The 26,451-nt window shown below is 41.1% G+C and overlaps 1 protein-coding gene across 1 annotated transcript; it reads right to left on the bottom strand.

Annotated features, from left to right (window-relative positions):
- spata17 (spermatogenesis associated 17) lies at positions 1-20,957 on the bottom strand. Its single transcript, XM_076110303.1, has 9 exons — positions 20,890-20,957; positions 20,146-20,235; positions 18,955-19,036; positions 17,441-17,491; positions 13,977-14,080; positions 7,908-8,031; positions 4,155-4,397; positions 993-1,141; positions 1-209 (listed from the first exon to the last, which is right to left on the bottom strand). Exons 1-9 carry the CDS (start codon positions 20,955-20,957, stop codon positions 128-130), a joined length of 993 nt encoding a protein of 330 aa, XP_075966418.1. The 3' UTR covers positions 1-127.
- Positions 20,958-26,451: the final 5,494 nt, after the last annotated feature.

Below are 26,451 nucleotides of genomic sequence, written 5' to 3'. Positions count from 1 at the left end.
AGATGACTTACTTTTGGCATATAGTAGGTAGGTATACCCGATAACTAAATGATAATAATAATACCAATAATCATGTTTGTGTTTGTTGTTTTCAACCTACCTCCTCTTGGGGTTAGTATGTAATCCACTACCTGAAGCTCTTTGAGTTGGCTGGCTGAGGAGAGGAGTTCCTGCTGTGGCTCAGATGGTGGAGCATACTTCCTGTTCCTCTGGTTGGCGAAGAAGAAGAGAAACAACGACAAAAATAAGTTATGTCATGAAGGTTGCAGTTCAGCTCAGGTTAGTCCTAGGTTAGTAAAGTATCAAACAGTGAGCATCAATTCATCAATCAATTCATTGAGCATGAATCCATAATGCTGAAAATGAAGCTAACACAAAAACACAACAAAATCCACTTAAAAAACAAAAGGGGAAAAAGCTTAGATACGCAAGTTCCTTTAAAAAAATGCTATATAGTTATTTGATTGCACTGAGACAGAAGACTTGGAAAAAGGTTGGAGTGGCAAGAAAACTGAGTGGTCTTTCATACTGTCGTCAGAGAAATGATTGTGCGAGACAGATTAAAAGAGGGTTAATAACAGTACACACACACACAACTGAGTAGATCAGCCTGCGAGTGCAATGAGGCTGTAGCCAAATGTTTCAGCAAAGACACACAAACCTTGAAATAAAGAAGGGAGAGACCGTTTTAAACCCGTTCTGAAGCAGTCGTAAAATAATCTATCCATTAGTTTTCATAATAAGGATGTGTCCATTTGCTACTCATTACATACATTTGTTTGTGACTGTGTGAATGCATGACAACATACATGTGTCCACTCGTGCATGTTTTCACAAGCGTGTATGCTTTGGTCTAAATGAAAGAAAAAAAATGACATAATTAACTACAACCTCTTACGAGGCGTGTGAATATATATGAGAATGCTTTTGTAGTCAAATTCTGTTTTTGAGTGTGTTTTTGTGTGTATACTGCGTTAGTGTAGCGCTCTCACAATGTGCCACTGGGGATTCTTACGGACTCGCGTTGTCGAAGCTGATTCTGGGCCTCCTCCAGGTGTGTGTAAGAGGTCTGCAGATGCAACGTCAGGTCAGGACAATGCACGCGCTGCTCCCATACTTCCCCTGGCTGTCTGAACAGAACCTGGCATAATCACAACCACCAACACACAGACGCACACAAGAATGAGATAATGATCACTGTCTCTTTCTGTCTCAGACCTCAGCCTTTCCCTCTCTCTGATCCCTCTCTCACAGGTAGTGATAGCTTACAGCTAAAACCAGAGGCCAATCCTCTTCATCTCTCCTCCTGTGACACAGCGACCAAGAGAGAATCAGAGAAGGAGGGAGAAAAAGGCGTCAAAGTGAAGAAAATGCAATCATGCAAGAGAAAGAGGAAACCAGGAGACCAAGCACGCCAGAGTAAAAGTGAGGGACACAGAGCGGGGAGAGGAGCTACAAAGAGTGAGCAAGATGGCGAAAAGAGGGGATAACATGCACTCAGCTGCACATCTACTGTATAGTCCGATTAGCTTTGGAGACACTCTTAGTTCAATCACGCTTTATCTTCCCCTACTTCAAGTTATAATATTATTTATTTTTCCACATGCATTCCTTTCATTTACAATGGCCCAAGCAACACCATCACAGCATTGAATCCTTAGAAAAAAAACACCGTAATAAAATAAAGGTAAAGGCAAATTCACTGTGACTGACGTCTAACTTTGTGATCAATGTGTGAAACCAATTCCATTGGCCAAATAAAAAGCTATAAGAGCATAAAATGAAAAGGGGGAAAATTAAATTATTTGTGAAGTAAAAAAAAAATGTTTTCAAATCAACATATGATAGCAATGTAGAAATACGTCACTCGCTACAACACTATATATTTGTGTGTGTTTTTAACCATTTTTGGCAAGGTTGAAGTACATAACAGAGGCACAAGATACATCAGACTGTGATTCCACAGACAACGCCTCAAACAGTTTAAAGCATGCATTGTTGGTTTTGGTCCTTTCTGGGGATTTCTCCATAATAAATGAAAAAGATAAAAGAATGCAATTATTATCTTTAATTTCATCTTAAACTGCTTGGAATGCAGGTGCATTAAATATAGCAGATCCTGTTTTCTCTCTCCTAACTTCCATGCAAATCTTTGGGACCAAATCTTACAAGAAGTCAGTTAAACTTTAAACAGCTGTCCGTCAATTTTATTCCTTGTACATCTTCTTGACATTGTGGCTCCTACCCTGGAGTGATGGGTTTCTGATGTCTACTGAAAATTGCAAAGACAAAGAAATGTTGTTTTTAGTAACACGGTTTTGGATCGTTCCCTTTCCAACCTCACGTCCCCCCTCACATCGCCTTGGGACTTCATGATGCTCTTGTACTAAAGACATTGAACACACTTGCTGTGTTACAGAAATGCAATTTTCCAATTCCAACTCTTAATGGTGTTTATATATTCCAGTTAAGATGATAGAGTGGAAAAAGACTGTTTCCACTATTCATTAGTGATTTAAGTGTGAAATGCTGGCAATTTTCAGTTACAGATACTAAACAAATGGGAAACCGTTTATGTGTCTGGTTAAGAAGAATAACAAAGTGCAACCTCTAAACATGATCTACTGCGTTACTTGCGGGAGTGTATATGCTCTTTCGTGATAGTGATGTTAAACTTTGTGCCGTGCAGATTAACTTAAATGTTGTTGCTTTGTTTGAGGTGACCTTCAGTTGTTGTTTGGTGTTAAAAAAGGAGGGAGGCTGACGGGGGAGAGATAGAGGGAGGGACGGGGACCCTGTCCTTGCTCCTATCGCCACGGGATCGGTGGCCTGGCCTGACCACTTCCACAGCCAGCACCTCAACCTTATCCATCACCACTAGATAGTTATCACGCCAGGGAGGGAGGGGGTGTGCGGTGTAGGGGTGAGTGCAAAATAAAGAAAGGGGGACTTCCTGCACTAATCACACACACTCAAAACAGAGGAAAACAGGAAGGCAGAGACAGAGAAAGACAGACATCTCTAAATATAGATGTATAATGTATTCTTCTCCATGTCAGCACCAAGAGACCTCCCTGACATCATTAATGAACTCACCCAAACTACAGCCAGCTGGAGACATGTCTGTCTGTGTGTGTGTGTGTGTGTGTGTGTGTGTGTGTGTGTGTGTGTGTGTGTGTGTGGTGCAGCTAATAAAACGAGACCGATCCACGCCTCATTTCTGCTCACTTATGTTTTACATTACTAGAAACTAATAATAGGGAAAGCGCTTTGCCATAAAGAGCTACAGAGCGTAAATAACACAAATGGTGAAATGGCTCCTCATCAAATAATCAACAAACACACACACGTGCATGCACACACAATCACATAAGTACATAGACACATGTACAAAACATAGTCACAAATGCACAGCTGGACTATGGTAAATTGAGGATTGATTCTCAAGAAAGAAAACTACAACATACCCATGTTGTAGTGTCTTCTAAATATGTAAGAAAGCATGACGTTTAGCCACATTAACCTGATAACCTCATGGCATATCAAGACTGTGTTCTTGAGAGTTTCCTTTTCAAGTTGTTGATGCAGCATTCATATGGTAACAAGAAGATACAAAATGGCATTAAAGTACATTCACAAATAAATCCTTGTGTGCCTGCCACAGCACAGAGCTTACTGGTTGGACGAGCCACATTGGATTGATGAGGAACACAAATGAGAGCTGCCCATGGGACACACTTTGGATACACACCCACACACTGTGGTACACACACTTTTGATAGTAACATGTAGCCACACAGTCGGAAATATAGTTCTCACTGAATTACAGACACTAAACGGCTCTGTGCAGTAGCCCCCAAGAGAGCTGTCTGCCACGTTTTAATGATGTCATTCTTCTTTAAAAGGAGTTTTAAAGGATCTCTGCTTTCATCAAGAGCCATCTTAATTGAGACAAGAAGGGGATGTTGGCAGTCTTTAATAATTAGTCTGACACATGGTACAATTATTACTCTCTTTCACCTCTTGTGCATGCTCTATTGCTTTTTTTCCTCATTCTTTCCCCGTATAGTCTCTTATGTTCTCATATTGCTGAGCTCTGTTTCTCTGCCTCCACCTGTTCATGTATGTCAGGGTTCTAGCTTGTACCATCTCACCTGCTGTTTCTTGATGGCAATGGGGGGCAGAATAGGCCTGGAGGAACAGTAGGTTCCAGTGGTTTCGATCCATGGGGATCGAAGAGTCCCAGGGAAACTTGGGGCTGTTGGGCCAAGCATACCCAAGGGAGAAGCCCCGCCCCTGTGGGGCAGCCTGATAGGGGCCTGGTACTTGACCTGCCTCAGCAGTAGTTCCATCTCATGGGGGGCTGGCCTAAATGGAGAGTTGAAGACCCCGGGGCACTGAGGAAAGAGAGAGAGAGAGAGAGAAGAGACACAGACTGTCAATGTGAGCAATGCGATGTGATCAGGTGCATACATTTGGTCACTGACTAGTCGCTGAGCATATTACTCTTTCTAACTGCTCCTACTATATTTTTAAACCTTAGTGTAGTGTAACTGAAAATATCAATGAAAAGATAAAGACATGCAAGGGGGGGGATGACATGCAACAGGGGGTCCCCACCCTGATTAAAACCAAGGACATTGCAGTTGTATTATTATTAGTTGCATAATACTTTCAGGCACCAGGATGTTCTCCTGGGTGATTTACTCCCCAAACACTGTAATGTATTCAAATCCATTTGGAGTTTGTGAAAATCTAGATGTAATTTTGTATATCAGGGGGACCATCAAATAATAGAACGGCCTCCTCCTGGGACAGCTTAGAATGAAACCAACAACTGTTAGTCATTTAAACTATTACGGGCAATATTCTGAGTTAATCTGAAACATCAGCGTTGTTGACAACTTTTTCATGTAGTTTTTAATCAAAGTTCCGCCTTTAAATGCCCTTCATATTATCCATATTAACCTAAACTTTGCGAAATTCATCATTCTGTGTCCCTGCTAACAACAGTTGTTGATACGCACTGCCGCAAACGCATACAACATGGAGGCTCTTGGCCAACCAAATGCTTTTGCCAGGTTAAATATTTGGCCAGAGCAGTTCAGTGCTGCTCTTGACACAGATACATAGATAACAACAAATTACTACAGAGACAGCCTCGCTGCATCTGTGTCAAATGTGGCATTATACAAGACTTGAATCTAGTTGTTCACAAGAACAACACACGCACAAATACACACATATACACATATACAAAACTTTGCCTCCCCTGTTCTGAAGTGGGTAGAGATTTGCCACAGACGGCCTCAGTAATAATTATTCAAATCACAGTGATCCTTTTGCCTGAGTGTTAATTACCAGACCAAAGCTTTGAGTTGGAGGACTCTGTATCTACTCTATATGCTAATAACACCGCTTGCTATTTAGGCCACTCTAAAAGACTGGGACAACGAAGAGAGAGGAGAGAGAAAGGGCATAAGTGGGAATTGGCTACTACTATATCGACCCAAACCTCACTCTTTTTAAAATAACATATTAACAGACTGGTTAATTAGTAAACGTTTCATTATCACACCATGACTACTTTTGATTGTAAATGTCAAGTGTTTCAGAATGAAGAGAGATAAATTAATTAAACTCCACTGACCCGTATTTCTTACCAACTATTGGTTGAAGACACAACTGGATCACAGCAGATTTCTGCCTGATGGGTCCCTGTCTTGGTGCAGTGTTTTTGTGCCAGCGCAAAGCTAAAAGTCAAGCTAATGCATTATTTTTGTTTCATGACTCTAGTTAGCACACATGCATCGAAATACATGAATAAAATGTATATTGGCAACAGACGATAGTTATTATTATAAATATAAAATAACAAAAACAGTGAGGTACAGTCTACTACAACTTATTGTATCTTCTAAAATAACTTCTCAGTGTTTACTCAATCATACATTTTAATTTAAAATGGCATATTGTCCTAGAAAGACTAGGATGCTGTATATTTGTGCCTTGCCACTCCGTGCCTCCAGAGAACCACTGAAGCTTGCACCAACTCCACGTGCTGGTACTGTATTCCTTCTACACATGAATTGCTGCACTTGTTCCTTTTCATTCACACTGTTCTTTCAGAGTTCCAAATAAAGGTCCTGACCTTTAAAAATGTCACAACGACAAAATGGCAAGTAAGAAAACATTTGACTGGAATGAAGCATATAAGTTGTTCATACAATAGACCACTCAGCAACATCTGAAGAAGTGAAAGTCAAAACCCTCGTTATCAGGATTTTCTGTGTATTTAATGAAATTTCTTTGGTGTTCAGTATCAGTGGAGGACATTCATTAGGGTTCAGTGTACACACCTAACTAAAACAGGAAGGGACAGAAGTCAGAAGACACACAAACACATACACAAACATAATTCTTGCCACTCTTAAAGATACACACACATACACGCACGCACACACACACACCAAAAGTACCAACCTAGCTACGGGAAGAGCAATGATGTTGACCCCAGGAACACACCATCTCTGTCTCTGTCATGGGGACTTGGGGCCTTTTGGTAAGCTGTGTGTGTGAGTATGTGTGTGAGTGTGTGTGTGGGCTGGGGTCCGAGAAGTGAGGAAGGATGAACTGTGTAGGAGAGCCATCTATTCACTGCTGACAAGGTCAGAGCTACGAAGGGAAAGAGTCCCCCACCATATGCAGAGAAAGAGAGAGAGAGAGAGAGAGAGAGAGAGAGAGAGAGAGAGAAAGAAATGGACAGAGGGCGGGGAAGAGCACGCAAACTTTACTTCTTGCTTTCTTTCCTTATTGGTTATTCATAAAATACATGTTTTTGTTATATATAAATTATGAAAACAATAAACACATGGGTATACAATCAGTCCAAAGCGTTTGGAGAGTCAAACATGATCTGCCAAAAAGAAAACTCCACTCCACTCCAGTGTACACCAACTTCATAACACAAATGGTTGGAAGTTGTGTCCATGTTAGAGCCGTAGGTGAACATGGGATACCTGCAGGAAGTAGGTAGTAAGCCAGATGATGACGATGCTGGTTGCACAGGCATGAAGGAGAGAAAGAGAGCGATAGAGAGAGAGAGAGAGAGAGAGAGAGAGAGAGAGACTGGGAAAGATAGGAGTAGTGGTGCTGAATCAACAGTGACCAATGTGCTTTGTCTTCATTATGATCCCAGTGGGGAGTCACAGAGATGCGTGGATGCCACACACACATGCACACCTGTGCCAGGGGAAGCACTAAAATACTCCACTCAGCACATCAGAAGAGCCATGAAGACACATACTTACTCACACACATACACACCTCGACTGCACACATACCACCTGTGTTACAAAAAGGAAGGAAAGACAGAAGACTCTTCTTTTTCTTTCCCTAAAGCCTCTTTCTGGAAGAGCCCCCTGTCTGTAACACTTATCCCATTGTCTATGTGAGTCTCTGCATCTTTAGCTGTGCATGTGCATTTTTGTGTATGGGTATGCGTGTGTGCTTCTTAGTACAAAGTTTCGAGGCAGTCGGTTGTCTGTAACTTGTATTCTCTTCGACAGACACAATGACACCAGATAACGACACTTTTGCCTGTGGTAGATGGGTAAATGGATTAATGTTAATGTTCATTTTTTGATGTTGCTTCACATCCATGCCTTGAACCACAGCTAAGGTCACTGTGGGTTTCTAACTAGACTACTATAACAATTATATTAACTTGACTTATTATATGATTACTACTCTTATTGAAACGATTAGTGAAGAATTACTAATTCACTGCTATTTGAGTCTCTCTTTCAATTCAATTGTAGCTGCAGTCAAGAAGGAATCACACTTTAAGATCGGCCTCTGGTCACACATTGTACTGTGAGATCGTGTTTGTTGTCCTGTCGACCAACCTGCTTCGTACTGAGGAGGTGGTGTAACCGGTGAGCTTGGTAGACCTTGGCTGTCTGCTCTTTCACCATCTCCAGACAGTCTCTCTCTCTCTTCTGGAGTTCCTCAAGTTCATCCAGCTCCATCCTACAGGGCACACACACCATTCCCAAATAATGTTGCAATTCAAATTCTAAACGTCCAGTTAACTCATTTAAATGATGTGGTGTTTGACGTGGGCGCACAGTCAAACATGAATACAATAAATATGCATTGCACAATACATAAAAAAGAAGTATAAATACGTTTACTCATCATTTTACACTGACATCTTTTCAACTTTTCCTTTTACGTTACACTTTATCTGGAGATTCAGCTGACCTAACTTCTTTACACTATATAAATAAAAAAAGACTTTAGATGCCATGCAAGTATATTTGTGCAAATGTTCGTGTGTATTTGGAACACAGTCTTGTGTCATAAAGCGGACAATTCCCCGTAGTGTCCTTCAGATGGATAAACAACTGCCTGATGATAAGAGAGAGAGAGAGAGAGAGAGAGAGAGAGAGAGAGAGAGAGACTGGGACAGACATGGAAAGACAGAGGAGCTATGAGAGAAAAAGAGGAGAGTGAGACAGCTTGGAAGGAAAACAGCAAGAGGCTATAAGTGGGAGGATGATGGATATATTTCATCACCGCAGCCAGGACAGGTCTGTCTGTGACATCTGTTAAGCGAAGCTGGCTAAATGGGATGCATTAAAAGCCCATACACAGCAATTTCATTTCGCAATCACACAGCCTTATTGTTACAAGGGGGTAATAACTTAAAACAGGAATTGGAAACAATTACTAAAGCACACATGCCATGGCAATGTACAAAATACACACTCGGACACACCGCTAAGAGTAAAACGAATTCCACGAGAGCAATACCAATGAGAGTATCCTTCTCTCTTTTTCTTATCTTTCCTTTTTTTTCCCTCTCCCCTTCTTCTCGACAGTTTCTTTCTCTGCCCAACTCCTATTTTCAATTACAAGCCTCCACAGAGGAATCAGAATATTCATAGTGTGTCTGTAATGTGAGGTTAACACATTCCGCGGCTACTGACATTTAAAAAGAAATCACAACACCGTTCCCATTGCCTTTGCATTCTCATTCCTTCCTCAGCACCGGATTAAATTACAAAATAAATGAAATATGCAGAGCACTGTGTGTGTGTGTGTGTGTGTGTGTGTGTGTGTGGCGGGAATAAGAGCAAGTCTAAATGTGTCTGTGCGTGTCCATGCAATATTAAGCACAGTAATTTAAGACCGTGTGTATAGATGTGTGGCTGTATGTCTATATGTGCTTTTGTGTGTATAGTAAATATAGAGGTTGCTTGGCCTCGATTTGTCCACCCGGCTAACAGGGATATTACATATTAATGTAAATATAAAGTTATGGTTTAGTGTGGGACGGTCTGGCTCACAAACCAATTGGTGTATGTGTATGTTTATAGTATGTGTGTGTATTCCTGGTCCTTCGTTCATTAATACCGCCTTAAAAACAGACAGGCAATGTTTTCGGGGGTCAGGACCTGTTCTCATATGTATGTGTGTGTCTGAGCTGAGTGTTTAAGTGTGACTGTATCTGTGTGTGTGTGTGTGTGTTTGTCTGTGTGTATGTGTGTGTCCGGCTGAATGGGTGACCTTTGCTTCCCTGCCCCCAGCCCCAGTGTTATTAATTGCTGTGTAGTGGACAAAAGCCAAACAGATTTGTAACGGCTGAAGGCACCTCGATCTGTGTCGACCCAACCAGCCGCCACAACATACAACCCTCATTAGCCTTGTTCGGCACGCAGCACGTGCACTGAGTGTGTGTGTGTGTGTGTGTGTGTGTGTGAGAGAGAGACTGTATGTGTGTGTATTTGACTGAGTGAAAGAATGAAGGATAAAAGAAGAAACAGTGTGGTAAACCACTGGCTTGTACTTATGGTATATGTATTGATGTGTTGCTGTTATATCTGGTTTATCAACCTACGCTGATGGTAGCAATCAACTTGGTCAATAGAACTCAACTTTTGTATATAAAAATGTTTTTATATAGGTATAGAAAATCATACTTTTTGTATTTTGGTATCTACTCAGATTACATACTGTAAGTGCTTAACACTTCTCATTCAATATTTTACTTACCATCAATTATTTACTGGGAATACAGACATGTTCAGACTATATTGATTTAAATGCTGATAGTTATTATTGTATCTCCCTTGAGTGAGAAGGTACAAATATGTTAAGAAATTTGTAAATGTTGTACCTACTGATAATTGTTTTAAGATAAACTTGTAGACCCATCATGGAAAAGATATTTTAAGTTAATGAGAGATAGAAGTATTACCATAAATGTGATCTAATTAAACTATCATGTCAGTATATTACATTATACTAATACAATGTCATTGTGCTATTAAATAGTCATTTGATATATAGATTAAAGTTTAAGTTATTTTGCACATTATGGCATTATTATATAATTGCATATACTCCATTATAATGCTTATTGGATGGTTATAATGTGCCTAGCATGCCATACAATGTAGTACGAGCACTGACTCCAGATTACTTTTGATGGCTGCTGAACTATTGGACAAGGTAATCAAGCATTCTTAAACTACTTTCAAATAATTGAAACTCAAACTGACATTTTCACCCTGGACTGTTAACTTATTTAAATGGCTAATATAGTACAGCTAAATCTCTCACTTCTTCCTCAATAATTTACTGCCTGGTTCACAATGGGGCGTCAAGGGCTGAGTGGATATCAGAGAGTGAAGCATTTTGGGAAAGCAGGCCACACCTTTGGTCGTCCAGGCCAGCACCAGAGCAGCTAATTGGCCAGTTTCTAAATAGTTAATGGAGGCTTGACCTGATTGGCTGTTTAATTGCTCCAATTAAATGATTCAATAGCTGGCAAGGAGGGGGTAGTCAGCCAGTCAATTTAGACAGTGACCAATGTATTGAGCCTTCAACACCCTCATAACACAGCAAATCATTGAAGTGATTGATTAACTAATTTACTAAAGTAGTAAAACTGATGCTGGCAAACAGTTAAGTCAGCATTGAAATGATCTCCAATCAATATTCCAATTATTCAACAAGAAAAATTTACAATTCCATAAAATGTACATACTTTTCTGCATTGTTTTACTCTCCAAAGTAATTTTCTAAAAAGGCAGGGAGAGCAGAGCACCCAGATTATACTTCAACACACACACACACACACACACACACACACACACACACACACACACACACACACACACACACACACACACACACACACACACACACACACACACACACACACACACACACACACACACACACACACACACACACACACACACAATATACAAATCCAATCAGACTGAAGGAGGGAACTTGTTTCCACCGAAACTGGATCAGACAGAAAGAGCAGCAAAAGAAAGACTGACGCACAGAAGCAGAGAGTGTTCGCAGGGCAGGCGTGCCGGCAGGCCCGCACTCTCTCCTCCACAGCGGTTCTCCTTTGATGAATGTCCTTGAGAGGAACACAAGAGAGGGAGGAACGAAGAAGGCTAAAGTAAAGAGAGACAGGAAAAAAAGTACAGAGAGGAAGAGAGACAGCCTCGCAAAAAAAAAAATAGTGCTGCTCAGCCTAGCAACAGCAAGTCCATAAATTCTCCCTTGTTCTCTTTAGGATAAGTTAAAAGATTTAGCCATGTCGTTGCAACATCACAGGGATAATTATTTATCTGATTATGGCAGTAATAATTACCCAGCTGTTTATTGCAGATAGAGGAATAATTCATGCAGTCAACAGGCCGTGTTGGTGGCGGCAGCAGCGATGACACCAGCACATTTAGTAAATATGCAAAGCGTGCCTGCTCCGCTTCCCTAATTGCCCCAATCGTCCCACTGCATGCCCTTATTAAAGCCCCGGAACTTTAAGTGTCTCCCTGACAAAGTGATAAATTGTTGGGGTATCAAGGCAAACTATGTCGGAGTGGGGACTGCACCGGGGTCCTGACTTCATTAGGCTATGCAGAAGGAAAGGAAGGATGAATGAGGATGGACACTGAAGCACAGTGAACCGGTGGAAGAGAGGGAGAGAAACATAAAGAGCAAAATAGACTGAGAGGCAGAGATTGAGGGACGGAGGTGGAGTGAGGACAGGGGATAGGAGAGGGTATTGTGAGTAGCATTTATTAGCTGGATGCTGTACCTAATGAAATGACACAGATGGTTTCGTGCGGTGGAGATCTGTCATGAGAGAAAGAGGGACTGAAACAGAGTCAGAGAGAAGAGAGAGAGAGGTTCGGCAGTCTATGTATTACTCCTATATCATTACCATGCGCAGCCGATCAGCCCGCACTAAATGGGGACCATTAGTCCAACTTTGAATAATTTATGCAGCAGTTTGGACAGACAGACAGACCTACAAGAGGGAGGGAGCATGCCGGTGGATTAAAAAGCGGACTTTTGCGGGGTGAGTGATCAGGCAGCTTGCGATCCGAGGGCTCAGCGGCTAACACAGAAAGGATATTTTAAATAAACGCCGGCACGGCGTTAATTGATCGTGACCCCGGCAGCACTAAATAAACATGTGATTAACTTGAGAGAAAGTGACCTTAACACCCCAAACCACTGTGGGGGAGGGGCTGTGTGTGTGTGTGTGTGTGTGTGTGTGGAGACTGGGGATGTCACACAGCTGATAATGACACAGTAAGACCAAACCAAAAGTGGCAAAATGACATCACATCTCGTGGTCCTTAAATTCTCTTTTTTACAGTTATTTAATTACTGTGATCTTGTTCTGCTCTTTGTATTATTTAAAAAAATATACGTATATACCACTTAAGAAGATGGTGAGATTTGAAAGATGGGAATGTTACTATTTTCTCTACGACTTCTGTAAATGCTCATTCTAAGTACTCTTTAGTCGATAGCCAATAGCAGTATAAGCTATATATTTATATATTCATACAGTGGCTAGGACTGTTTCCTGTAAGGCATAGTATAAAATATTACAGGTATAGTGTAAAAACAATTGACAGAGTTGTGTGTGTTTGTGTGTGTCTGTCTTTGTGTGATATAATACTAAAGTGGCAACGCTCTTAATGGACTTTAACAGCCTAGTTCCCCCTACCTCTAAGAGGGGCAATGAGTGTGGAGGAAAGGTTGAACGCTGGTGGGGACGTGAGGGGGAAAGTCAGTGATCCAAGAAGCACTTTAACAAATTTACATTTAATTTTAGCAGAAGCCTAAAGATATTTTCCGGTAAAATATATTAGCAGCATTAAAAATGTGACTATTAGCTAAACGTGATGTTTTTTTTTTTTTTTTGTCAAAAATAAAAGATGGCGTATCTCTAGCAGTAAGCCCTGGAGCACAGGATGTTTTATTAATGCACGAGCTGCGGTTCAAATCAGAGGCTAATTTTTAATTTCTTCACATCGTTCACTTCTCTCTCTATTAGCCCTGAGCGCTTTAGAGGACTTCTCTCGCTCTTCTTCCCGATCTATCCTCTTTGTGTCTCTGTGTCTTTTATTCCTTCGCTTTTCCTTCCCTCTTCCCCTGTCATGAGGTAACAACAATGCAAGTCTCTCTCTCGCTCTCTCTCTCTCTCACACACACACACACACACACACACACTATCTCTATCTTACTAACACACACACTTTAAGGTTATGGGTACACAAGAACACCTTTTAACCAACTGACTTTTACACTAATCAAATCAATTCATCTTGACTGACGTGTACCAGCTGACTCACTTCCAGGTCCTGCCTTGGTCCCTGGGCAAAAATGTTTCACCACAACACATGAAGGGTACATGGTACAAAAACACAGCAGCAAAACAGAATGAGACAGAGGGGAGAAGCGGGAAAAGACAGGAGAAGTGTAGTAATGTATTAAACAATTTCCTTTCAAAATTGTACAACACCTTTACAAAAAGGCACACCTCGTTGAGGAACTTGTGGTATTGTGCAGTATGGATTTACGGTTTGATATCAAACTGTCTGCTGTCTTGAGCCTCAGTGAAAACACTATTTTATTTATTTTTTTACCTGACAAGTTCATTTTTCCTGGAAAGTCCTTTCAGATAACTCTTGCGTGCGTAGAAGTTATGAACATTCTTCCTTGCAAAGAATCCTCTCCATCTCCGCTGGATCTGTGAGGGATTAAAGCACATGAGGCATTCTTCAGGGGCCTCATTTATAAAACAGGGGAAGGATCCCCACTAAATGTTTGCATACGTTCAAAGGAGGAAATGCACATACGCCAAAACATATTCAGATTTCTACACACCCAAATTCAACCATAAATGGTCAATGCAAAGCACCTTGTGAATGTTGATGCATAGAAATGAGCCTGCTGATCAATGGGTCTACAACTTCTTCCATTTACGCACTCATCTATCGTGCCACATAACACATCACGAGCGTCTCCGTAGCATTTATGTTTACAGCACTCAGACTGATTGCTTCCAAAAATGATCGCGACAATCAGTGGTATCCATCACTCTGTATATCATATTTTTAAAAAGGAAAAGGTGAACACTATTTATTTATTTACTTTTCTTATGGCATTATGATTAGGACTGATGATGAGGATATGGAGTCCACACTTTGCTAATTTCCTATATGTATAATATGCTGTATCTGTCTCTATGGAATAAACCATAAATTAATAAATGAAGTCGTGGTTGCTGCAGCGATTTCACTCACAAACACTGAATGGAAACTAAGATCGTACTTGGTGATATATGCACAGTATTATTGAAAACTAATGACGCTCTGTTCAGCAGTTCTTTGACACGAGTTGACGTTATCGTATCGATGATGCTCCACAGCTGACCACGAGTGTCGGTAGTCCGGCCCTCTCTTCTGCGCTGAGGAGAGCAGACAGCGCTGACAAAATATTAAGCGAAATTTGATTTGAGGTTTGAGTTGGTTTATATCTTTTATAATTGAAATGTGCTTACAGTTATGTACACTAGTACAAGCACAAATAACACTGCTGGTTTGACTGTAAACGATAAAGAAAATATATAAGTGCAAAGTAACGTGTGATATGAAGTGAAATTAAATGTTTTATTTCTAAAGTCTGGCTTCAATTCACCACCTCATCATCTGCATCGCCAATTTCCTGTGTCTCCAAAATGTTCGTACGCATTGGGTCAGAGTTTCCGTACGGGTCAAGTTTGTTTTTATAGATCACAACGTTTGCGTGTGAAGTGGCGTACGCCTCTTTCAGGCCCCGTTTTGTACGTACGCAACTGTTATAAATGAGTCGCCAGATGTTTTCCAACAACATGGGATATGGGAGATCTGGCAACTTTGATACTTAATTATTAAAAAACGTGAAAGAAATAATTTGTAAGCATCAAGGTAAGGCACGGTAAAGTATGGCATGTTTCGTCATAGCTTAGATACATTTTTTAAGGTCTTCATTTTTCAGATTTCTTTTCTCTTCCAACACACAATGTTATGTGTCTTTGTATGTGACATCTAAATACATTCTTGCTTATGATTCTTCTCATCCTCTTTTTAAACCATATTTAACCATGCATGCGTTTTTTTTTCCTCTGCAGTGATGGAGGGACAATCCGAGGGAGGACAGACAGCTGTCGCAGCTCCATATGTTTAACTGTATCCGTCCACATTGATTGGGGAGGCTGCAGATTAGCTATCACACACACACCCACACACACCCACACACACCAGTGGACCGTTTTAAAGCAAGGGGGCGGATGTCCTTCAAACTAATTAGGAGATTAAAACAATGGCAGGTAAAAGAGTAATCACACTATGAGAAGAGGGAAGAGGAGAGAAGAGGTGGAGTGGAGGATGGGGGAAAACAACAAAGAACAAAATGAGAATTAGCATTGATCTGCCAGTCAATAGATAATTTTAAATAAAGTAATTGCCGCCTCCCGAGTTCTTGCTGACCTTTGTTGACTAGTGAAATCGATGCTGTTGAATCTAATACAAATCCGAGGTGCGGCATGTAAACACTGGTTTCTATTACGGCCCTAATACATTATCCTCTGTTAGCTACCATGCCGTGATAAAGACAACAGAACGGGAGAGGAAAAAAGAGAAGAATCAAAATTGATTCAAAGGAAGTGTCACACGGGGATTGTGAGATGATTGTTTCTCCATCCCTCTTTCTCTTAGACATTGAATATTTATTTGGTAACGATGGTCTGAGAGTAGAGATGTCCTTCACTCATGGTATACTAAGTTAGTAGTAAAAACTTATTCTTTCATCTTTCAACAGGTGGCATCATAATAAAGGACAGGTTCAGGCTTACCTTTGTATTATTCAAAACTATTTCTAACCCTCTGAAGTACTATGTTGCACATTACCCATGACATATATCTTGGAGTACACAGGGACCAAGTGTTCCAATACCGACATGTATGTCTTTTGTGGTGGGAGAAAATTGGAGCACCCCCACAAAACCCAGACAGATTCACACCATGCAATGCACACTCTGCACAGAAAGGCCTCATTTGGCCCTTAAGGGGTTCAAACCCAGTACCTTCTTGAATTGCTAACCACTGAGCCACTTTTCTGCCCTGTTCATTCATATTTCATTTCCCATTAAAATTCCTATTGCTTCCTTGAGGAAACTGTGGTTATTTTATATGTAATAAAGACCTCCTCTCTAACTTCAGAAGCTTCTGCTCTGCTCTACATTGTGACATCGGCCCTAACCTTTCGCCCCATGACCTGAAACAGCTGGGTCAATCACTACCTCTGGATCCATGGCTCTCCTATTATGTGGCATTTATTGAAACGTCAGTTTTATTTGTTTGGGTTTCTATTAAGCGTAAAACTCAGAGCCCTCAATTTCCAGGCTTTTCCACCAGTATGAAAATACCGCAACCATTTCTGTCCATCTGGACGGTAACACACCCTCTTTGATAAACACTAGTTCATTTTTTGTTGGCCTATTAAGCCTTTAATGGTTTAGCCAGAATGAAACTGTTAGACAAAAGAGTCGACTATATGGAATTGTAAAAATCTAAGGTTTCTGTGCAATATCCGTGTGTAAAAGTGCCAAAGCATCAGTCACAGGCACAGCGCTACGATTTATGAGTTGAACAGTAATACCTGCTGAGGGGGAGAAACAAGGAAGAAATAAAAAGAATGTGCAATGGTGTCAGTGAACGGACCAACTAAAGTCTAATGTGTTGAGACATAATCACAATAAATCATTTTAAAGTAATCTGAATTCTCTTATCTGTGTATTAAACCTGATTATAATAAGCCTAAATGATGTATAGAACTAAATTGTACAGTATTGTCACGTTAAAAAGTAATAAAAAAAGACCGCATGGAGGATTAAAGAAGTTTTATGATGAACAATGTTTGCAATGAAGTGGTGTGATGAAGTGCTTACAGGCATTCACGGGGCCTCCCATTCACAGAGCACACAAAGAAACAGAGTGACCCCCCCCCCCCCCCCCCCCCCCCCCACGACACTCCATTTGCTAAAACAAGACACTGTGGTGATATTTACCCTGACCGCCATCTCCTCGTACAAATTCATCTTCATGATAAAATATGCCGCCTGTGAACACAAAGGAAAAGATGGCGTTACATCTTGTCTCCCAGCCCTCTGATCTGTCCACAGCAGGCGCCAAAGATAAAGAGCTCTTTATACATAATACATTGCACAGAGGCAGCACAGATAGGGCCACTGTAGAGGGGAGGGAGGAGGGAAGGGGGCAGAAAAGGAGAGAAGGAAAGCAAGAGAGACAGGAGTAAAAAGAGGAGAAGTTGGGGGGGATGTAGAGAGAGAAAGAGAGAGGGAGGGAGAGAAAGTGGTTAGCGGGACTTTGTATCAAGGGGAGGACAGTATTCTCTTAATACACCAGAGCAGACGAGGGCCAAGAAAATCTATGGTAGTCAAGCAGCGAGCTAATGGAGATGTATGACGGCCAAACGCTCTCCTCTGGATTTCATAATCAATGACAGCGCTGCCAGAAGTGACAAACAAAAGGCCGGAGAATATTCAGCGGCGCACTCAACGAGGCGTCGCGCACCAAACGTGTCGGGCCGACCACTGGGGGCACATTTCAGGAGCAAACTGGAGAGTCGGCCATAAAAGGGATTCATATCTCGACACGTCTTTTTTTTAATAATGACAGGGAAGAAAGGGAGGAGAGGAAGGGGAAGGAAGACAAAGACTTGAAAGGAGGTTGTAAATTCAGCTTGATGTTTTGAGATGAGGCTTTGTGCACGTCACATCACACATGACAAGGTCCGCAAGAGTGAGAGAGGAAGAAGACAGACAGAGAGAGAGAGAGAGAGAGAGAGAGAGAGAGAGAGAGAGAGAGAGAGAGAGAGAGAGAGAGAGAGGAAGAATAGAATCTCTAAGGGCTAATTCAAAATAGTGCACTGTGGCAATTTTGAGTGATTCAAATTAGTGCTCGTCTGTTTCCAAATGAGACCAAACAGCCTCTTTTTAGCCCATATGTGTGTTGTGACACATCCTTCATCGTTTATTTCAACACCCCTCAATCCCCCCCCCCCCCCCTTTCCATTTCTTGAACGCCTCCCAAACGGCGGCTGGCAGTTATGCTTTAGCAAACAGTCAATTTACAGGCATGATAAATAGCTTGTTGTGATACGTTTACAAAACTCAATCCAGGGGAAAATTATACGTGAGAGAGCTGGGTATTGGATCCGGTATCAACAATCTGTTCAATTAAGAAGCAGTTGGAGGCAATATGTTGAAAACGGGGCCTTGTTTTACTAAAAGCACACACATACACACACAAACTCCTCTACTCGTTCCTTCTCTCTCTTCCTCTCCACGCCTTTTCTATATACATCCGAGGAGCTGCGATATAGATGGAATTCCTTATCATATTGCATCATATTTCCTAAGTGCTAATTTCCCAATGTGTAATGAGTGAATTATATTTCTTAAGGTCAGACGCAGAGACTTAGGAATATAGCAATTGAATTCTAATGCACGCTATCATAACATAATCAATATATCTATAGCCATTCCAGGCACTGGCTTACCTTCACCATTTGTCTGAAATGTGCCCTTGCTGTGAAGCCGCGCCATATCTTCTGTATAATGATTGCCTTCTTGTGCAGATGGCTGTAAAAAAAAAGTCAATTTAGGGAGATGATTGGACATGTATAGTTTAGTAGTTGAAATGAAGGAAACACTGAAAAAAGTTATTCAGATGCACATGGAAGGGAAATTAAATTCTGGATTTTCTTTGTTTGATCTGTGCTCAGAAATGACATATTGGAGTCCAAAAGACAATATTTTAAATCTTCTAGATATATGATAGAGCTGTAACAAAAATACACTGAAAGCTGAAAGAGTTCCATTGCTGTATATAATGCAATTTCATTAATGAAATCACAAAATTCCCCTAAATGTCTACTGCTTTAATAAACCCAAAGCTAAGTTTAAAGTAGATATCCCCCCCCCTGAAATACAATAAAGAAAAGAGTGCTTTTGTTTTCTGCATACAAATGTTGCTCTCAAAAAGACAAACACACACAGAACATTTCTGCTCCTCCAGGCTTTTCAATCATGTCCGATGGGCCTTTCACCCCCTTTAGTCGGCGGCACACATTTGTATTCATCTTCAAACATACTCTAAATGCAAGTCCACTGCGATTCTCTGCCTCCAACGAGGCCATCAATTTCCAAAAGGCCATTCATATGCCCAGAAAATCAATGCTTATAGTGGGGATAGCACAACCCCAGAGTTGCACTTAGGCAGCTAAAATTGTTGCTAATTATCCACTTAACGCATTGATCAATTAACTAAAGTAATCTGAATTAACCTACTGTCTGGAAGTTTGTCTGCTGACCCTGCAGAATGGTGCTGGGGTCACAGAATAAGAACAAGCACAGGCATAGGGACATTCATTTCTCTGTGTGTGAAAGGGCCACAGAGAGCAAGTGACATTTATTCCTCCGGGCCATTTGCAAGGCTCTAGAAGTGGGATAATTATGAGAGTGAGCTAGTATCAGGGTTTCCCTTCAAATTAACTCTTAAGAGCCCTGCCTGAATGTTTTTCAACCCTGGGGGGGGGAAGCAAACCTCAAATTGGTACATCAAATATTAAGGCTTGTACTATTTTTGCCGATGGCATTTGAAGGAGTAGGCCTACCAGAAATATCTGTTTTGCAGATTCAAACTGTAAAGCAGATATTCATTCACCACACATAGGTTGTACACATCATACCTGAGGTAAGCCTGCACCTTGCGGGCTCTGAACCAGCTCTGGATCCGGGTGGCGGCCTGGTTTTCCCTTTGTCTGTTCTCCTCAGCTTGCCTATAGCACACAGTTACATAATAATATGTTTTTGTAGCTACAGTATCTTACATCATTTCTGTATATTAACGCCCTTTAATATGCCATACAGACAATATCTGCACTTGCAAGTTACTTAGCCAGACTTTGCTGTTGCCCTCTTGCTCTGCAACAGCGGTCAAGGTAGCAGACACTCCGATCTCTGTGGTCAACTCAGCAGACACTTACATTTGAGTGCGCCTATAAATTCACGGTAAACGCATTCAAACGGCACAGATCGGCAGCGAGCGATGGACTTTGCAAAGTTAGCGGAAAGATTAACGTGGGACAACATCCGGTTTTTAGAGTAAAATGTCACCTAAACGGGAAAGATTAACGTGTGACAACGTCCGGTTTCCAAAATAAGATGTCAACTAAGCGTATAGTGCTCTGCAGGTGCTTCGTTATGGCCCCACTTCCGATGATGCAATTCACAATATAATTATCAAACCCAAAGTATTGGCTAAAGTGGCGTCTTTGCTAAAACATGGCAGAAATGTCTGTTGTCTCCGTTTTTGTAACAAGCTACGTTTGCTGGCTGGTAACGTCATTGCGTTAAATATATGATCGCAAACGCTTAACCGAGTACTAACGTCACACGCTAGCTAGCAATACTCATGTACATATGAAACAAACCTGTTTCTGCAGAAGTATTCATTTTTGAACTCCTCAACTTCACTCTGTATTTTCAGCAGCTCCGCCATGTTTTCACAGGCTACAGTTTACGTGTTGTCTTGACAACACAGCAGGTTGGAGATGCGTTCAAAGCATCTAGAGAGTAGGAATTTTCTGCAAAACAATTTAATAATGCTTACTTCACTGACCCTTTTGTAACAAAGACACTTTTAAAAGTATCTGATGTCTGTTGATGTAAGTGTCACTATGTGACGAGATTGTGAGGTTAAAGGCACTTATTTTATGGAGCAATCAGGATAGAAACCTGACGTGCAAAATCAGCCTTTCATGGTTTGTTTAACCAATGTTTTAATTTGTATATCCTCCTGAAACGCAGACTAATATTTACAGTGACTAACATATTTTTATCCATTTTCATGCGATTAAAAAATTATATTAACAGATATTCCTAAGTATTGGGTCAGCATACTGTATATTGTAATATTTTTCATGGACAGAAAATATTTATAGAAAAAAGCCTTATTTACCTTTTGCCAGTGTCCATAATAGAGGGGGGCGGTGTTTAAAAAAAGCCTGCTGTGTGGATGCAGATTGTGGATCTGAGTATTGATTTGCCAGCTGCTTTACTTCTTCTATCCATCCCTCCGTCCATTTCCCTCTTCCTGACATTATCACCCTTCATCATACAGTTATCAGTTCATTTCACCCTAGTCTTCCTTCCTTATTCTCCTCCTCGTCACTCCTTCATTCGTCTTCAGACATATTCACCTGTCAAAATGATCACCTCAGCAGGGTTTGTGTGTGTCCTTGTGTGTGCACTTGTGTATCTGTGCAAGGAAAGACATCTGTCTGGCCAATGGTCAGAGGAAAAGACTGTCTGTATTATAAATGACTCCTTAGAGACAGGTACGACAAATGGTAAAAGTGAATGAACGTGTGTGTATCTGTCTCCATGCTCTTTCATGTCTGTGTACCGGCATTCCTGCCTCTCTATGAGCCAGGCAGTGGGCTTGTTTAAGTCTCTGTTTTCTCTGTCTTTCTCACAGGCCAATTTGCTGTCTGAGGGCCACCACGGCGAAGAGCAGTAGGCAGATGTCCTAGGTAGAGTTATAGCTGGAGGGGCGAACCCACGGTGGCTTAGCCCATCCATCGTGGGGCGGCAGGAGGGCGTCCACCCTGGTAATTACCGGAGAAATGTTGTTGTGACAAGATGGTATGAACAGCGTATGTGAGTGTGAGAGACAGAGATTTTTAGGGAAGTGTTGTTTTTGACAAGACTGTAAGGACGGCTGGAAGCCATTCGTCCTGCCACAACACTGATTAGGTGTCACCAGGAGTGAATCTGTGAGAGAACGACACGAAAAGGCAAGAGAGAGCACTTCATAAAAAGACATCGTGTTTACACAGTGTCTAATGACCCACTTCTCGACCCAGCCAGACCATCATACTCTCCATGTCCCTCCACTCTTGTATTACACACTTCATCAAGTTCCTCCCCTTTTGTCTCTATTCTTCTTTACTTGTACCTGCTCCCTCCACTTTCCTGCTTCCTTTATTTTCTTTACCAATCCGCTCTGCCTTCTCAATCAAAACCTTTTTGTTGCACAGAGAGGCAATAATTCCTTACCCAGGATTACCCATAGATAGCCGCTCTCTCCCTCTCTTTCTCTCTCGCTCCATCTCTCCATACGGGGCATGTCATTTAACATGCCTCCAGTCACCTCTCACAGTCAGGAAGCTCATCCAACCAGTCATTCTCCATGCCCATTGTTCCTAAATGAGGGCCATATGCGCTGCGGCCAGCTCTGGTCATAAAGACACACACACACGCCAGGGGTGATACCAGTGTCTATGGGAGAATGTGTGTGTATGTGAGAATGTCACACATTGCTCTGCACAGCGCGTGTGTATGAATCATTATTGTGTGTGACAGTATATGAGTGATTATATGTGAGTTTCTGTGTATGTGGGCATGTCTGTGTGTGCGTGTGTGTTCCTACAGCCACAGTGGGGTGCGGCGGATGGAATGTGTGTTTCTCGGCAGGACCAGTTCGGCCATTATTATTAAACATCTGTCCGCAGCACATTAATTCCCCCACTCTGACGCATCCCTCTCTGCCCAGGGATCACTTAATTGAAATCCATAATGACTCTTTCTTCCCTTCTCTCCCACACTGAGCAAAGTGAAGCTGAAAAATATATTTCAGTCAAAAAAGGAAGTTTATATCAGCTATTATCGTGTTTTGCTGCCACTACGTTTAAGGTAACACACAACACCTTGGTTTTCTGTAAAACAAGGAAGGATGGTGACTGTATTCCCTAAAATATTTCACAAATAAACCATGTTAATGTGTGGAAATGTGTGGGTGTTGTTGGCCTATTAGTCCCTATACAGTTTATGATATTAAATAAAATATAACAAAACAAAGCAAAGATTAGTGATTCATTTCATAGTTGACTAAAGATAAACATTTTCTTTGAGAATCAATTAGATTAATGCCGAGCACAAACTAACATGTTGAGCTCAGATAGATGATTGATGATTGTAAGTTACTTTTGGCACAGAGCATCAGCCAACAAGGCTAACGTGAGGGCACGGCTGCCTGCTTTGCAAAGTGTATTTTATCATCTTTAAATTTTACTTTATTTTGCACTAGTGGCACCTGGTGCAACATTAATTAATGTTCTGCTCTACATGATCCCAAATCAAGAAAGATCCAAACATTGAAAGGGCTGTATGTGCCTTCCTTTCATCTTTGAGTCTTTTCCCATCCACTGGCTCTCAGTTAATGTCGAAACAGTTTGTCAGTTTAGTGCCACTTCAACTTTCTATCCCAAAACCTAAATGTTTAAATTTTACTGCGTCTGTGGATAGTTCTGTCATTATGTTAATTTAATGTTCATTAATAAATACAAAAAAATACTTTTTCTGTTCCATGCTCTCTCTTGATTCACACATTCTCAAAAGGACAGTTTTTAGGAAGGACACTGTGAGATACCCAAAGCCCAAAGTTAACTCCAGCTAAAAGCAACATATGTGACTCATTAGATAAAATAGAGTCAGAATAATGTTCATTTTAAACTTTAAGACAAGGTCGAATACAAAAGAGAGCAGCACAATGTTTGGTTCTCCAAAATAAGTTTAGTGTTTAATAAGCTAATGCAGTTTTAATCAAAGTTTTATAGAATCTTCTTGATAGGTTGATTCATGGTATTTTCACCTTAGGCATTATTTTCCCGTTCCATTAAAATTCCCCATCACATGCACAGAGCCAACTCCAAAAAGTGATTAAAACACTTCCAGTTTGAGCTGATATCATCTGTGTTACACTAAATTGTTATTGAAAATATAGAGGAGGCCCTCAAACCAGAAGCTCATTTATAGGCCTCAAAAAGGCCAGACGTTGGCCCTGGTCTTCTGAGCAAAACTATGCAAATTGCTCCTTAATATTTTCTACCTGGGGCTGCTGTTACTTTTTACAGTGGCAATGCTTTTAAACCAATTTGAAGCCATCTCTTTTCCCCCTCTCCATCTCATCCCCCTCCCACCTTTCCTCATTCCCCATCCTAATATCCTACTAATGGATAAAAACTATGATTGTGCCGGTAGAGGAGAAATATCATACCTTTATTAGCTCACCTATACCCACAGAGAGAGAGGGAGAGCGAGAGAGAGAGAGAGAGGGAGAGAGAGAGTAAGTAATGAATTGAGCATTGTGTAAAATAGTTTAATGCAGGGGTGGTTCATCATTATTTGTGGCGGATTTTGTGCAGACAGGGGTGATCCATTAGTATGGTCGTTTCCATCTGTGTATGCAAGTCTCAGTGTGTGTATGCGTGTGTATCAGTGTGTGTGTGTGTGTGCGTGTGTGTGCGTGTGTGTGTTTGTCCCACCCAGAAGGACATTCGCTGCTGCCGGCCCCACTGTCACAATGAGAGATTCATCACCACACACACACACATACTCACACACACTGGCTACAGTACACATGTGGCATTATTGTTCCATCATTACTCATCTCATTCCTCTTTTCAACAATTTGTCATTTTCCTAGATTCATATGGCAGAATGTTCACTGTGTGGACGGTCAAGGCGAGAATTACAAACATTAGATTGGATTTGAAAAAATGTAATTGTAGCAATATCAAATTAGAAATCATGACATATTTACATTCCGATACTCCAGTTGTGTTGGGTAAGAAAATGATTTAAAGGTCTGATACAATTCTTCTGATAGTATTAAATTACTGCAAGGTGAGTGGGACTTATTAAAACAATGTTAAATTGAGGAAATTATCAAGAGTAACAGTGACTCTGAATTGGGTTTAAAGACAATAATACAATAACTGTAGTTCAAATTCAAATTTTATCGAACAATGCAGTAAAATCTCTTCATCCACTGTTTATTGCTTTAAAATTGTCCAATATTCTCTTCATGACAACAACCTTACTTTTTGCAGAATGCTTCAAATCTTGTGTAAAGTCACACTGATGATATATTCTCCTGTGTTTTTGCACATTCTTCCCTTCAATTTCTATAAGAAAAATGAAGAAAATTGAAATACAGTGTATTCCAATGCCAGACAAACTACTCTTCTACAGTAAATGATGCGTCTGCATCAACATGATTGCAGGCGCAGCAAGCATCAGAAATAAAGTCTTAGACAATGTGGCTGCAAGACTTTCTCATAAGCTTTGTTAACAATACATTTTTTTTCCATTCTATTTATTACAATTATACAGAAAGGAGGGGAAACAGAACAGAACAGTCATCAAAGAGGAGAGGAAGAGAGTAAAGAGAAAGAGAAACACTTTTAGTGGCATGATTGCCACATCTGATGGCCATTTCTTCACCCCCACACGTCCACACCCACAATCACATTCTCTTCTCAAAATAAAACCCTCAGTAGTTTAATGGACTTTAGATTTTTTTCAATACTGGAGAGGGAAAATAAATCATCCAGTGCATACTCTGATCATGGCAGGGTGTAGACATGCAACTGAGGATTCTCTGTCTTCGCCCTCTCTGGAGCACTTTACCACTTACACTTCACTTGTTCTTTTCATCTGTCCCGACGTGTCCCCTATTACACTCATCTCTTGCTCTCTTGGTCTGATTCGCGTCTGTCTTTTGCTTGCTCTGTCTGGTTCGCATTGCTTGCATGGCTCTTTCCTTTTTTCCCCTTCTGTGTCTGTGACATTAGCCTCTTTCTAAGTTGTTGTCTCTCCCCACGCAGTTGTTTTTTTCTGCAATTACGACATTCTGAACACACACAGTCTGTTGGTTCTGAAGCATAACAAACCTTTAGAATGCCTGTGTGTGTATATGTCCTGTCACCACAAGAGCTAGTCTATTTCTCTGTGCTTCCAGCTAATTGGTTGGACCGTGAGAGAGACAGGCTGGAGAGGTGGCCAGATCTGACAGTGAGTGTGTGAGCGTGTGTGTGTGTGTCAGATGTCCTCTGGCATGCCTCAGAGAGCTAATCATAACCACACTGCAGAGATTAATGAAGTCAAGAGCAATCAGCCCTGACACACAAACAGGGACACACACATCCACG

This window comes from Anarhichas minor, unplaced genomic scaffold (genome assembly GCF_050575085.1).
Source record: "Anarhichas minor isolate MPS153535 unplaced genomic scaffold, ASM5057508v1 ptg000042l, whole genome shotgun sequence".
NCBI classification, from domain to species: domain Eukaryota; kingdom Metazoa; phylum Chordata; class Actinopteri; order Perciformes; family Anarhichadidae; genus Anarhichas; species Anarhichas minor.
Note: the sequence above shows the minus strand (reverse complement) of the source record. Positions and strands in the feature narration are given on the sequence as shown.

What these genes read in the sequence shown, in the direction of transcription:
- spata17 (XM_076110303.1), bottom strand. Translation starts at nt 20,957, where the DNA reads ATGGCGGAGCTGCTGAAAATACAGAGTGAAGTTGAGGAGTTCAAAAAT. An exon ending in GAATACTTCTGCAGAAACAG is followed by an intron (nt 20,236 to 20,889) that starts GTTTGTTTCATA and finishes TGTGTGCTATAG; the next exon opens with GCAAGCTGAGGAGAACAGAC. An exon ending in TTGCCATCAAGAAACAGCAG is followed by an intron (nt 1,142 to 4,154) that starts GTGAGATGGTAC and finishes TGATTATGCCAG; the next exon opens with GTTCTGTTCAGACAGCCAGG.